This window comes from Triturus cristatus, chromosome 6, assembly GCF_964204655.1.
Source record: "Triturus cristatus chromosome 6, aTriCri1.1, whole genome shotgun sequence".
NCBI lineage: Eukaryota > Metazoa > Chordata > Amphibia > Caudata > Salamandridae > Triturus > Triturus cristatus.
This window is the reverse complement of record NC_140589.1, coordinates 1542913224-1542926561: the sequence shown is the minus strand read 5'-3', so window position 1 is coordinate 1542926561 and position 13338 is coordinate 1542913224. Positions and strand designations below refer to the sequence as shown.

The following is a 13338-nucleotide window of genomic DNA, read 5'->3' as shown; positions in this document are numbered from 1 at the left end:
CATAAGAGTTGAATTGATGAAAAGCTTTCAATAAACCTTTGGAAACACCATATTTAATGATTAAATAGTTTTCGTTAAATGGTAATACCTGTAAGACTGTCCAGGTAGAGTATGAATTTTTTCAGGAAACTAGCGGCATTGACTGAATCTGAAGAGATAGAATAAATACATCATTAACATCTCATAGTAGAAGACACAAAAGTGATTTAAATATTTAGACTGCAAAATATGTAGCTGCGGAATTGACACAGCACTTTTCACTAGAATGTCTGATTCAAGTAAAATATTATAAACACTTGTGTCTCATGTTGCCTAAACAAATGATAAAACCAGGGAATTATGTCAGAAAGACAAACAGCAAATCAACCCCTTCTCCAATGGTTTGACTTGCATGCCTCTCCCCTTTCCCTTTTTCCCAATACCATCCTAAACATTTCTTTACCATTTATGGGAATACTAGTTTCACCCGGATCCCCATTTCCCTTTTCTGTTCTGCCATTCTATCTTACATCTTGACCTCCTTGAAAGTTTGCCTGCACATGGACCTCCCTGCAATTCTGCCTGCACATAGACGATAACTTCCAGTCTCCACTGTCACCTCTCTGTGTTTCCCCCTTTTTAGGACGAGCTTTAGCGGCAGCGCACACGCGCTGCTCGCTCTGCGAGGCATGCAGTAGTAGAGTATGGGAGACAAGCTGCCCTCACTCTCTGCCCATATTTTTCATTGGATTCTGTCTTTGTCCTTCGTAAATTCAGTCTTCTTATTGATTATGAGGCTTGTAAGTCCCGCCTTATTATGCCATGTTGTCATGCCAAGTGTTAAGCCAGGATACTTGTTTCCGGTCCAGGGAAGACCTGGCTTGGCAGTTCGGGCTGGACTGTTCCCATGAGGCACAGGGTCAAGACTGATTTGCATATAGCTGGGTCTGAACTGAGGTGGTGAAGTGAGCTAAAGAATGATGATGGATTCAACTTAGATCCGTGACTGTGGGTAAGTGTCTGAAAAGTTTCAGCGCTCCGTCCATCATCTCTTTGTGTTTGCGTTGTTCGCCTTAAGTTGGCAGGGTATGGCCAGACATGGGTCCCTTGCTCACTTTGCCACTGGATAAAAGCTAGCCTGGTGTTACCCGGAAACCGGTCCCAGGATGCTTGTTTCCGGTTCAGGGAAGACCTGGCTTGGCAGTTTGGGCTGGACTGTTCCCATGAGGCACAGGGTCAAGACTTATTTGCATATAGCTGGGTCTGAACTGAGGTGGTGAAGTGAGCTAAAGAATGATGATGGATTCAACCCAGATCTGTGACTGGGGTGAGTGTCTGAAAAGTTTCAGCACTCCGTCCATCATCTCTTTGTGTTTGCGTCATTTGTACCCTCCCATGGATATTGGCCCCTTTACTTCGAGTGTTACACTGTGCAGTACATGTTATTTAGAGCACTATTTTTCTCCCTCCCCCGCCTGCACTCCTGTTGTCCTTGCCTTCTCGCCCCCTCCCGCCCGCACTCCTGTTGCCGTGTCTTCTTCCACCTCCCCCGCCCTCCCGTTGTCCATGCCTTTTCGCACCCCCACCCCCTCCCCGCACTCCTTCTGTCCGTACCTTCTCGCCCCCAGCCTGTCCGCCCACACTCCTGTTTGCAATGCAATAGGTGTCACGTAAATGCGAGTCGTATTGCATTGCAAAGGTTTGTTTAGGATTGCTCTGTAAACAGACTGCTTGGCCTGCTGCGGAATCTGCACTAATAATGAATTCCTCAAATTAACAGCAATCAAACAGCCTTGGAAGAAGGTGCGGGCCCTGTAGGGTTGAAGAACTTGAAAATCTGCACCAAAAGGAGTGCTTAATGTGAGGGCGCCGGGTTAAAGCATGCGCGTCTCTTGGCTCTTTCATTAAATATTTACAATAGGAAACGCCGATCTCCCGGGAGGCTGGCGGCCTGGAGGTACTGGGAGCATCCAATGTGAGGTCAGATAAGGGCCGCCAGGGCCCTCCGAGCTCCTACGGTGCTCCCATCTGACCACAGAGATGGTGTGGTACCAGAGAGTGAGTGTGCGGTGCTGTCTCAGCACCGAGAGGTGTGCAGCACTCCTTCACAGGGTGTGCAGTGACGAGGACGCTTGGGCTCTGGACCTCTTAGATGTACCGGAGACGCATGCAGTGGTTGTACACCATTCCCTCATATGCACAGAAGAGGCACAGCACTGAGGTGTGCAGTGCTCCCTTGCACAGGGAGGGCGTGGGGTAAAGAGGGTGCTTGGGCTCTAGAACCCTTAGATGTACCAGAGACGGTGTTCACCATTCCCTCATATGCACAGAAGCGGCATAGCACCCAGGTGTGCAGTGCTCCCTTGCATTAAGAGGGCATGTTGTAAAGAGAGCGCTCAGGATCTAGCCCCTCAGACATCCAGGAGACGCGCACAGAGAGTGGGTGTACACCATTCCCTCATATGCACAAAAGCGGCACAGCACCGAGAGGTGTGCAGCACTTCTATATACAAAGATGATGTTCAGTAAAGAGAATGCATATGCAGTGCTCCCCTTAAACATATAGGTGATACAGTATAGAGATTGAGTGTGCACCATTCTCTCATCTACACAGGTGGTACAGCACGTAGAGATGCGCAGCAGACCCGTACACAAAGGCAGAGTGCAATTAAGAGGGTGTGTGTGCACTATCACGCTCAGATATAGGATGGAAGCGGCGCACAGAGTAGGTGTTCACATTCTCACATACATATAGAGGTAGTAGAGTACACAGAGTCGGCCTCCAGGTTTCACTCATATACGCAGAGGTGGTATAGTACAAAGAGATGTGCAGCGCTCCCTTACAGAACAAGAATTTGAAATGCAATAGGTCTCGCATTTACGCGAGTTTGAGCTATTGGTATTGTGAATGAAAATGCCTTTTATGTATGTTTTAAAAACCAAAACATAAATAAAAGGCATTGTCATTTACAATGCCAATAGCTTAAACTCGCGTAAATTTAAGACCTATTGCATCGCAAATGCATGTTTCAGCCTAGCCAACATATGTTTTGCCTAAATTCCTTCTTCAGATCCTTTCTTCTGACACCAGAAAAATCCTACCTTGGAGGTTCTTTCTGTTCCACAAATGGCTATTCTTATTAGTGAACTGTTCCTTAACTACTTCAATCAACTTCATCTTTTTGCACTGCAGGTATAGGTGCGCTTCACCCTGTCTGAACAAAACCATCAATAGCTATATTTTGTCTTTAGGGCCTATTCACAAAGTTAAACTTACATGTGAGTAAATCTACACATGTAAATTTACTTTTACGCTTTGTAGTAAATGTACTCCTTTTGGCATGTAAACGTACTAGAAAGTATAGCGTTACATAATGCCACCCCCTGAACTCAGGCGGTGGAGCCTAATTTACAAGTGTACGATCACTACTAGTATCTTTTCACATGTGGGCTGTGATCTCGAACTTATACAAACATACCCTTTCCGCTGCATGCATGCTGACACACCTGTCCTCCTGCACTCACAGAGGCCCTCTGCTCACCCTGTACTCATGTGCACACCTCTCACGTTCACTCATGTAGGCACAAAATTCCCCCTGCACTCATCCTGCACTAATAAAGGCATGCCACTTGTAAGAAATTGGATTATTATTTGGGGAGGGTGACTACCCACCTCAAGAAATAATCACAATCCTTTTCGGGGTGGACCCTCAAGGTCACCAAATTAACCTGCTCAACACCCTAGAAACTATGGCACATAGCAGACATGCTTTATTTAGGGCAATGTGTAAAGTGTTTATGCACCAAAACAGTAATAAAGTCGAAATGCAAAACAATGAAAATACCACACTGAAATGGAAAAGTAGAGTACAATTTAATAAAGAAAGTGGCACAAGAATGACAAAAATCCAATAAAGGGGAGACACGTGGGGGGATCACGACGGATAGCAAGACCTCGACAGAGGCTCGGAGAAGAAGACGACGATCGAGACACCGGGCGAGAGGACGAAGAAGGGGCTCCCTCAAGTACAGCGGCTGCAATATGACATCTGAGCCACTGCGCACCCTTCCGACCGCATCGGCGGGCGGACGCCGCTCTGGGAAAAGTCTAATTAAAGGGAACCAAGAGATCCGGGCAATTGGTCGTCCAGGATGCCCACCTGGGACAGCGCACCACGGCTCTACATCGGCTCAGATGAACCAAAAACAAAAATGTACTTTTAAAACTAAATTTCTTTGTCTTCCGGCGGGGGAACGAAAGAGGCGCTTCTGGGCTTTCTCCCCTTGCACGCAAGTACTGGTTAATGGGACTAAAGCACTCTGCAATGTTGGGGTGGCGGGTAGTTGGGGTTCCCCCAGGCAGGGGAGCAGGGAGGGGGGTGGTGGGGGAGATTGGTTCCTTTTTTTGTTATTGGTTTTTGTTCATGTATGTTTTGGTTGCTACATACACATGAGTGCAAATACAACAGGTAGAGTTCGTCACACGACCGATATCCCACATGCTTACTAATCCGCAGCTTCAAACCTCCTGTCAAGTAACGCCTACACAATTCCTTAGACTATGCCATCTTGGGACCACAGGCTCACAATTAGCTCATGCGCGTGCGCAGGGCAAATCGTTGACCATAATATCCTGGAACGTAAATGGGATCGGGAATAGGATCAAACGGGGCCTAGTGTTGCAATATCTCAGGAGGTGCGGTCCGGCAGTCAGCCTTTTACAAGAAACCCACTTGATGGGCACTGCGGTTACACCACTGGATAGATGGGGGTTCAAGATGGTGACACACTCGGAGTTTACGTCGGGATCTCGAGGAGCCGGGATCCTGATCAGAAAGAGCTGCCCTGTAATAGTGAATGGGTCATGGGCAGATGACCAGGGGCGCTTTGCGGCGGTCTCATGTCAGTGGGAGGGGAAGGTGTATAATTTTGTTTCAGTGTACATACCGCCGGCACTTCACACACTTGCCTTCCCAGCCCTGGGCACATTTCTGCTAGACCTGCCCCCCGGAGAATTGGTAATAGGGGGAGATTTTAATGCCACAATGGACGATGTGATGAACAGACGCCCATCAAGGGAGACGGTAGCAATCACATCAATCCTATGAGACTTCACCGCGGCACTGGGCTTGGTGGATGTCTGGCGCATGCAACACCCGACAGACCATCAGTACACGTACCACTCAGGCGCACATAATAGTCTCTCACGGATAGATCTATTCCTCATAACACCGACTGCTCAGGGCACTATACAAGACATCACACACCTCCCTCGGGGAATCATGGATCACTCCCCTATACTGCAATTGTATGCACCACACCTCATGGGACGGAGACGTATTTTCCCCATTCACCCCGGATACCTCAAGTAGCCAACCATACGTAAAGGTATACATAGGACCACTGACCAATACTTTCAGGAGAATGAATATTCAGTGGCCTCCTCAGTCACACTCTGGGAGGCGTACAAGACGGTCATACGCGGCCAGGCCATCTCTGCGGTCACGGCCCACAAACGAGAAATGATTCTGCAGATATTGACATTAGAACAGGCGGTGGAACTCGCAGAGGGCGCCCACACTGCAGATCCCAACGAGGCCACTGCCCTCACCCTTAGTCTCGCTAAGCAAGCCTACAGGGATCTGGTGTGGGAGGAAGCTCAGGCACGCATCACGAAGACGCAGCACAAGATATATGAAGTGGGGGACAAGGCTGGCAAATTGTTAGCGTGGTTGGAACAAAAAGAAAGGGCCTGCCGGTGGGTTGCACAACTCCAACTAGGTAGTGGGGAAATGATAGTAGACCCTGAAGACATCGCTAAGGCGTTTGCACGCCACTATGACGCTGTATAAACTCCTGTAGCTACTACAACAGTAGAAGAAAACTTAGAATTTCTAAAGGACATACTTCTCCCTAAACTCACGCCGCAGGATGTGCAATCACTAGAGGCGGACCTCACAAGAGAAGAAATTGCGGCTGCTATTAGAGGGCTGCAATCGGGGAAAGCATTGGGGCCCAACGGCGTCCCCGTGGAGTTGTTCAAAAGGGAGTCTGATTCTCTCGTACCACACCTGCTACGAATGTATCAGGCCAGCCTAGTGGCGGGCTCTCTCTCCGTGATCAAAGGGTGGCAACGATTGTTACGATTCTTAAGCCTGGTAAACCCCCCCCAGGAGTGCAACTCTTATAGACCAATTTCACTCCTTAACGCGGAGGTGAAAATACTGGCTAAGGCATTAGCAACTAGGCTGCAGCCCCACCTCACGACACTCATACACCCAGATCAATCAGGTTTCATGCCGGGCAGAAACACGGCGATGAACCTCAGACGATTACATGGAGTGTTGGCGAGGGGGCCATACATCCAAGAGGAGGCGGTGATACTCTCCCTAGATGCCAGTATGGCCTTTGACCGGGTTGAGTGGCCCTTCCTGTTCACGGTGCTGCAACACTTGGGCTTTGGACCCAAATTTTGTGCCTGGATACAGCTGCTCTATACACAGCCACTGGCGCAGGTGACGGTCAATGGCGCCTTTCGGAAGACTTTCCGTTGGGGCGGGGAACCAGGCAGGTCTGTCCCCTTTCCCCGCTCCTGTATGCCCTAGTATTGGAGCCGCTTGCGGCGTGGATAAGGAGAGACCCAGTGATTTCGGGATTAAGGTGGGAGGAGGGATGGGAGGACCGTATCTCCCTTTACGCCGACGACATTTTATTAAACCTGACACATCCCAGACGGTCCATTAATTGTTTACTCGACATTTGCGCGTCCTACGTCCTATGGGAGGGTCTCCGGCTACACCATCTACTGGGCCAAATCTATGCTATATACACTGCAGGGCCCCCCCAATCCTACCCCGGGGAGCAGAGATACAGGTAACACAGACCGGTTTCAAATATCTGGGTATAAATATCACATCCCATCACAAACGGTTCATGGAACGTAATCTGCTCCCACCGCTGCGAAGATTGAAGAACGATGTTAAAAACTTGCAATCACTCCCATTGACACTACTGGGGAGAGCGGCATTGTTCAAGATGATGGCCCTCCCTAGGTTCCTATACGTGTTACAAAATGCCCCTGCACCGGTTCCCGACTCGTATTTTAAAGCCATTGAGGCAGAGGTGGGCCTTCTCTTCTCCTATGGGAGGGAAAACCTCATCGAATAGCTTTGAGTAAACTAACTCGCAGTTGGTACGACGGCGGCATCGCCCTGCCCAACATACAGTTATATTACTGGGCATCCCAGCTCATAGTGATCAATAGGTGGCTGCGCGCGCCACAGGATGAGCCAGCTCTGCGCCTAGATAGGCTCATGTTAGGTGTGAATGGTCCCATAGAGGCACTGTACGATAGGCACAAGAAAAACACGCTAGTTGGACCCACGGTTCACACCGTGCAAATCTGGTACACAGTGCAGCATGCACTGGGATGGGAGGGAGTGATAACTCGGCAAACCCCACTGTGGGATTCCCTGAGACTCTGCTAATTGCGCACATGCAAAGGTTTTACAGGGTGGGATCTCATAGGCATTTCCAAAGTTGGCGACTTATGGAAAAAAGGTACGGTGGTCTCCTTTGCACAACTACAATAAACGTATCAAATGGCGGGCAAGGAACAGTACGAGCTTACTGTGTGTTCCAGCATATAGGTTATTAACTGTGTACGATCATGTCTATGAGTAGTTTTACTCGCTGTGTATTGAATTATCAATAAAATGTTTTTTTTTTTTTAAATCCAATAAAGGGAACCAGGGATATGAATCTTTAAAAGTTTTAAAGTAGGTATACCACTAAGAAGCACAAAGTGGCAATAATAGTCAATGGTCGCAGTAGACCAGGACCTGTGATCAGTTTGAGGCTGACTGCAATGGGGTGCGGGTTGGATACACCAACCAGAAACATTCTGGTCAAAGATTTTACCTTCTGACGTAGCCCTTTAAGTCCTAAACCAATACAGGAGTACAGTTCTAATGCACCCAGGGCCTCAGGTGAGGCACTTAAAGACACACATGGTGTCAGGTAGAGGCCAACAGCAGAGTTCAGTCCAGGTGCCACTGATCAGCTGGGCAGTTGCAGGAAAAGTCTCTGGTAACTTGTGTCACTTTAGCTTGAATGGGAGGTCATCCTTATGATCTTCGAAGTTAACGTCTTTGTCCTGGATACAACAGAGAGCAGGACCAATCCCGATGGGGTCTTCTCAGGTCACAGACAGCAAGTCTAGTTCTCTTCTGTCCTTACTCATGTTCAGAAGTGTTCTGAAGTGGGTGCCTAAAGATGCTACATTTATGCCTGGCACAAGCTAGTGTGTGAGAATGATTTCTGAGCATGTCCTAACTAATAGGGTAAAAGTTTCTAGGAGCAACCCTACCCACTTTGGGCATTTTTTAAAGATGGCAGAAGTTTTCGCCCACAATCATCTTAGGTTCTGAAGGCTAGGAGTATGTGTGGGGAGTTTACTAGGTTAATCCTAGTGTCTTTCAACATCAAATACTAAAATCAAGTTTGAGGTAGCCACTGTACCCACAATACACCCAGATAGTCTGGTAGAAAAAAGTAGGGTTCATCAGTAACCAGAGAGTGTATACACAAACATTGTCTTGCCATCTTGTATTCTGCCTTTCAAGTGTGCCCCAAATTTTTTAAAGTAAACCCAACATACCTGTCAAGCAGGATTTGACACTCAAGCACAATTTGACACTGTAATGTTCACTGTAATGTCAACAAGGACACTCACAGCCCCCACCCTGGATATTCGGTGAGGATCAGAGGAATCGTCCCTATTCATTCAGGTCAGCCTATTCTTTGCTTCTGGGAAGCAGCTTACACCTGCTTCACACCTAAACGAATGCTAATCCCTGGCTGGGAGAAGTTTGAGAGTAAACACAATTCAGCCTCCAGGAACTTCAGGTAGGAATAGGGTAACATTCTAAAAAGTCACCCCCAGTCAAGAGCTAGGGAAGACTCATCAATCCCTTGATGAGCTTCCCTGCTCAGGCAATAGAATGTTGAGAATTTGCCATCTATACAGTGGCACTTACTTATACTACCCCTCTGAACCTACCTGTATTTCACTTTCACAATGTTTCTCAACCACTAACTCTGTCCATGGGTAATCCTACTCCTCAGCTGCTGACACAACCTGGGAGGCAAGTAAACCTAGCTTGCTCATAGATGCATCCCAGTAGACAGACAGAACCACCATGATCAACAAAGTTGGCCCATTCTATCCCCTATGTCAGATTTCTGCCCCAATCCAGGGCAAGCTCTGCCCAAAAGGTTAACAACCAATAAAGACCACTGACAGCTGTGAGTGGCAGGGACCAAGCACGTGGCCATCCACTGCCAGGTGGATGTTCCAATCTGGAGTCATGTGTAAGCCTCACTTTCTGCTGTGGGGTAGGCAAGCTATCTCCCACTTGCTCATGAGGTCTGTCTGGCCTCTTAGGTTTCTGAAAGTGAGGGGCTTCACCCTCAGCCGATAGCACCCTCCTTCCACTCTTTATTCTGCCTTTTTAGGTTGGACACCCTGCAACTGGCTTTCAGTTCAGGGTCTGTAGCATGAGACTGAACAGGTGTCTGGCAGCCTAGGCCAGATACAGTAGTCCCCCTCAAGGATGACGCACTCTGTCTAAGTTATGCAAGAGTCTGCCTAGTGCAGGTCTCCTATAACTCTGTCTGTGTGACAGCACAGACAGCACCCCCAGGTAATTGTGGCCTCACTATGGTCAGTCTTGCAGTGCACTCCTCCCAGAGCAGGTAACACCTGACCCACTAGTCCTCCCACTGTGGAAGGCACCGACCTCCTACTGCTTACTCTACATCCGGACCAATGTACCCTCCATTTAGTGACAGTACCCCTAGAAATATGAGTTTTTGGGATGCCCTCGGAGACTGCCCCTCCCAGTTCTTTTCTCACCAGTAGGAGCTCATTGCCCTGGATGCAGTCATTTGGTTCCTGGGGACTGACATCGCCCCTCCTCTGAGCAAGTACCCCCTCCAGTTCTAGGGACACCAGGGCCCTATGGTGGAAAACGTCCTGCCTGCACTACCCTACAGACTTGTCCACGCAGATACTGTTCTGAAAAAACAGCCTTGCTATCATCATGGTCTGGCTGGCACAGCTTTCTCTCACAGCAGTGAAAGAGACTCCATTCACTCTGACGTCCTGGAAGTGATGTCTACTACCCTCAGGGTTCACCAGTTTACCTTCTCTGTCCGCCTCTCAACTAAGAGATACCAGGGCATGCTGGACCCTCTCCTCATGGGAATAATCTCCCCACAGGGCTACATTGGCCACCCCTCTTGAGGTCCCACCTGTGGCTGGCTTCCTGGGACATAAAAAGTCCCCCTTGGTATGTCCTGACTGGAGACAGTCACAATGCTTGGGGGGTGAAAGGGTGTTCCAGGCTTCTGCTCATCAAAATCCTTTTTCTGCAGCCTTAAATGGGAATGGGACGCCTTTACCGCCAAATATTTTTGAGCTCCTTTGGGGAACTTCTTTGTATTATTCTGGCCTCCCCTTCCATGGAGGGGAACCTGAACCACCCTTCCTGTGGTCGATCCCACAAGCCTTCATGGACCCTTTGGTGCTGTTCCAGGGGTCAGGTTCCCTCCAAAGCGCTCTGGGCACAGTGAGCTTTGTATCTATTAGGTGCTAGCAATTAACAACAATTATGTAAAATGTGCTGCTTCAAAACCAAATTGTATAGCCCATCATAATTATTTTCTTTGCAGCTCTTCCCCCAACCATCCTGGGACTTACTAAAAAATAAATATACAAAATCAATCCATGACTAGTATGTCTGCTTCTGGCTATCCCTGAACTACAAGTGATACATCTCTTGGGTTGAACCAAATTTAGTAATAGGGACTTCCTTCATAGAGCATATGTCAAAAGGTCAGCAACTACAAGGGACAAAAAGGTATCCCTCCCCGAAATGGCCATGTGTTTCCACAGCCTAGCCCCCTAAACTTGCTCTGCGACTGTGAATAGAGTCTTCTCATATGCTGAAAGCCCCTTGTCTAAGTCATCCCCCACAACATTGCTAGGCACCAGGTCTTTGGAGATAATGACTCTTTAACCTCCACTAGGCACTTCATTGTCACTGCTACCATCATCACTGGACTCAGACATTCTCTTGGTCTTCCGGCTCAGCTCTCTCTGACTCTTCCCATTAGGCAGCAGAATTCTCTTCTACTCCACAGCAAATATTTACCGCTCCATTGCCAGGTTTGCAGCTACCTCCTTCTCCTTAGCAGCCATAGCCAAGGTGGCCAGCTGCAACTTGAGAGCCCTCTCTGTCTGTCCTCCATCTCTGATTGGGCCAAACTTCAGGACAACAAATTGCTCCCTGCTCTGGACAACGGAGGTGATGCTGCTTCAAGGGGAATGTCATCCTCTGGCACTGAAGCCACTGCAATGTCATCTTCCTCAACATCCCCCATTTCATCCACCTCCTGCTCCTCATCCACTTCCTCCTATGGGGCATACTTTCAAGCTCTGAGGGCAATCTATTAGTCCCCTTTCTTGGACTCCTTCACTAGCCCTTCACTAGCACCAGCCCTCTCTTCTTGTACATCCTCCTCAAATCTGGCATGCTGAGGCTGTCAATTCTGCTCACATCCACTTCCAGTCTTCCAAAAATCACAGGTGCGAAATTGGAGGGTAGGAATGAAATTTAGGAAAAATAAAAAAAAATTACTAGTTAAAAGTCAGAAGTCAATGTGAAAATAATACATTGATTTTGATGCCAAATGACAATGGGGTTTTTTGATTTTAACTTAAATTATTGAGTTGTTCTGTAAACCAGAAGACCTGAAACCTAGGACTGAACACCAATGTAAGAAATGTGATTATTTTTTGGGGGAGGTGACTACCCACTTCAAGGAATAATCACAACCCTTGTAAGGGTGAACCCTGAAAGTACCAATTTAATTTGAGTTCAACCCCCTGGTAACTATGACACACATCAGACATGGTTGAATTAGGGCAATGTGTAAAGTATGAATGTATTACCAAAACAGTACTAAAGGTGAAACGCTAAACAATAAAATCCCAATTAAAAAAATAGAGTAAAATGTAATAAATAAGATGGTAATAAAATGACAAAAATCCAATACGGAGAATCGGAGGTGTGCAAATGATGATTGATGGTCGCAGTAGACCAGGACCTGGGTGCAATTATAGATTGACGGAGTGCGGGTTAAACACACCAACCAGGATCATCATTGTCAAATATTTTACCTTCTGCCTTGGGTCCTGATTTAGAGTTCAGCGGATAGGCTACTGTTATAAACATGGAGGATATCCCATCCGCCGTATTACAAGTGCATTATGTCCAATGGCACTTTTAATATGCCGGACGGGATATATGTCACATTTGTTGGAGAGTAACCTGTCCGTCAAACTCACAGGAGTACACTTCTAAAGCCCCCATAGGACCTCCGGGGAGGAACCTAAAGCCTCACAGGGTTTCAGGCAAAGGCCAACAGCAGGATCCAGTCCAGGTCCACTTGCTGGGAAGTTGCAGAGAAGGCCTCTTATAGGTTTTTAAATGCCTGTTCCTTGAAAAGGAGGTCAGCCTTATGACCCTTGGAGTCCATGTCTTTGTCCTGGGTACAAGAGAGAGCAGGTCCTGTCCTTCAGAGCTCTTCTTAGGTCAGAGACAGTAAGTCCACTCCTCTTCTATTTTTCCTCAGTTCCAGGAGACGTCTGAAATGGGTGCTAAAAGATGCCATATTTATGCCTGGCACAAGCTAGTGTGTGGGAAAGACTACTGAGCGCACCCTAACCTATGGAGTAAAGGTTCCTGTGGCCAACCCTACCGACTTTGGTCATTTTCAAGATGGCAAAAGTTTTCGGCTATACTCAACTTGAGCTCTCAGGGCAGGGAGTGTTTCTGCAGAATATAGTATGGTAATCCTACTATTCTCCCTCATCGAACACTAAAATCCAGTTTGAGGAAGTTACTCTACCCACTGTGAACCTAGAGACAGTAGTCTGGTAGAACAAAGCAGGGTTCATCAGCACCCAGACAGAGGATACACAAGATTTGTCTTGCAATGATGTACAATGCCTTTCACATGCGCCCCACGGCATTATATGTAAATCCGACAGACAGGCATGTCAATTCACCGAAATGCCTGGGGTAGCGGAACTGACATTGCAGGTCACATGACCCCTGATTACATAACAGGAAGTGAACTTACAATGCCTTAGACCTCAACAACATCACAGGAAGTGACGTAATACGACCTTTAACCTTGGTGACATTACAGAAAATACGCCATATGTTTTTTGTCTCTGCAATGCACTTTTTATTGTGCTGGGATCAGTACACTGATACTTATAAACATTGA

General features: G+C 47.6%; 1 protein-coding gene across 1 annotated transcript in view; it reads right to left on the bottom strand.

The window, feature by feature from the left end:
• The window catches only part of LOC146821647 (uncharacterized), a 1582729-nt gene that overhangs the window by 1409411 nt on the left and 159980 nt on the right, over window positions 1-13338 (bottom strand). The window contains exon 6 of the mRNA XM_085609888.1: window positions 89-148. Within this exon, the coding sequence (XP_085466014.1) occupies window positions 89-148 (60 nt within the window). The remainder of the gene's footprint in view (window positions 1-88; window positions 149-13338) is intronic.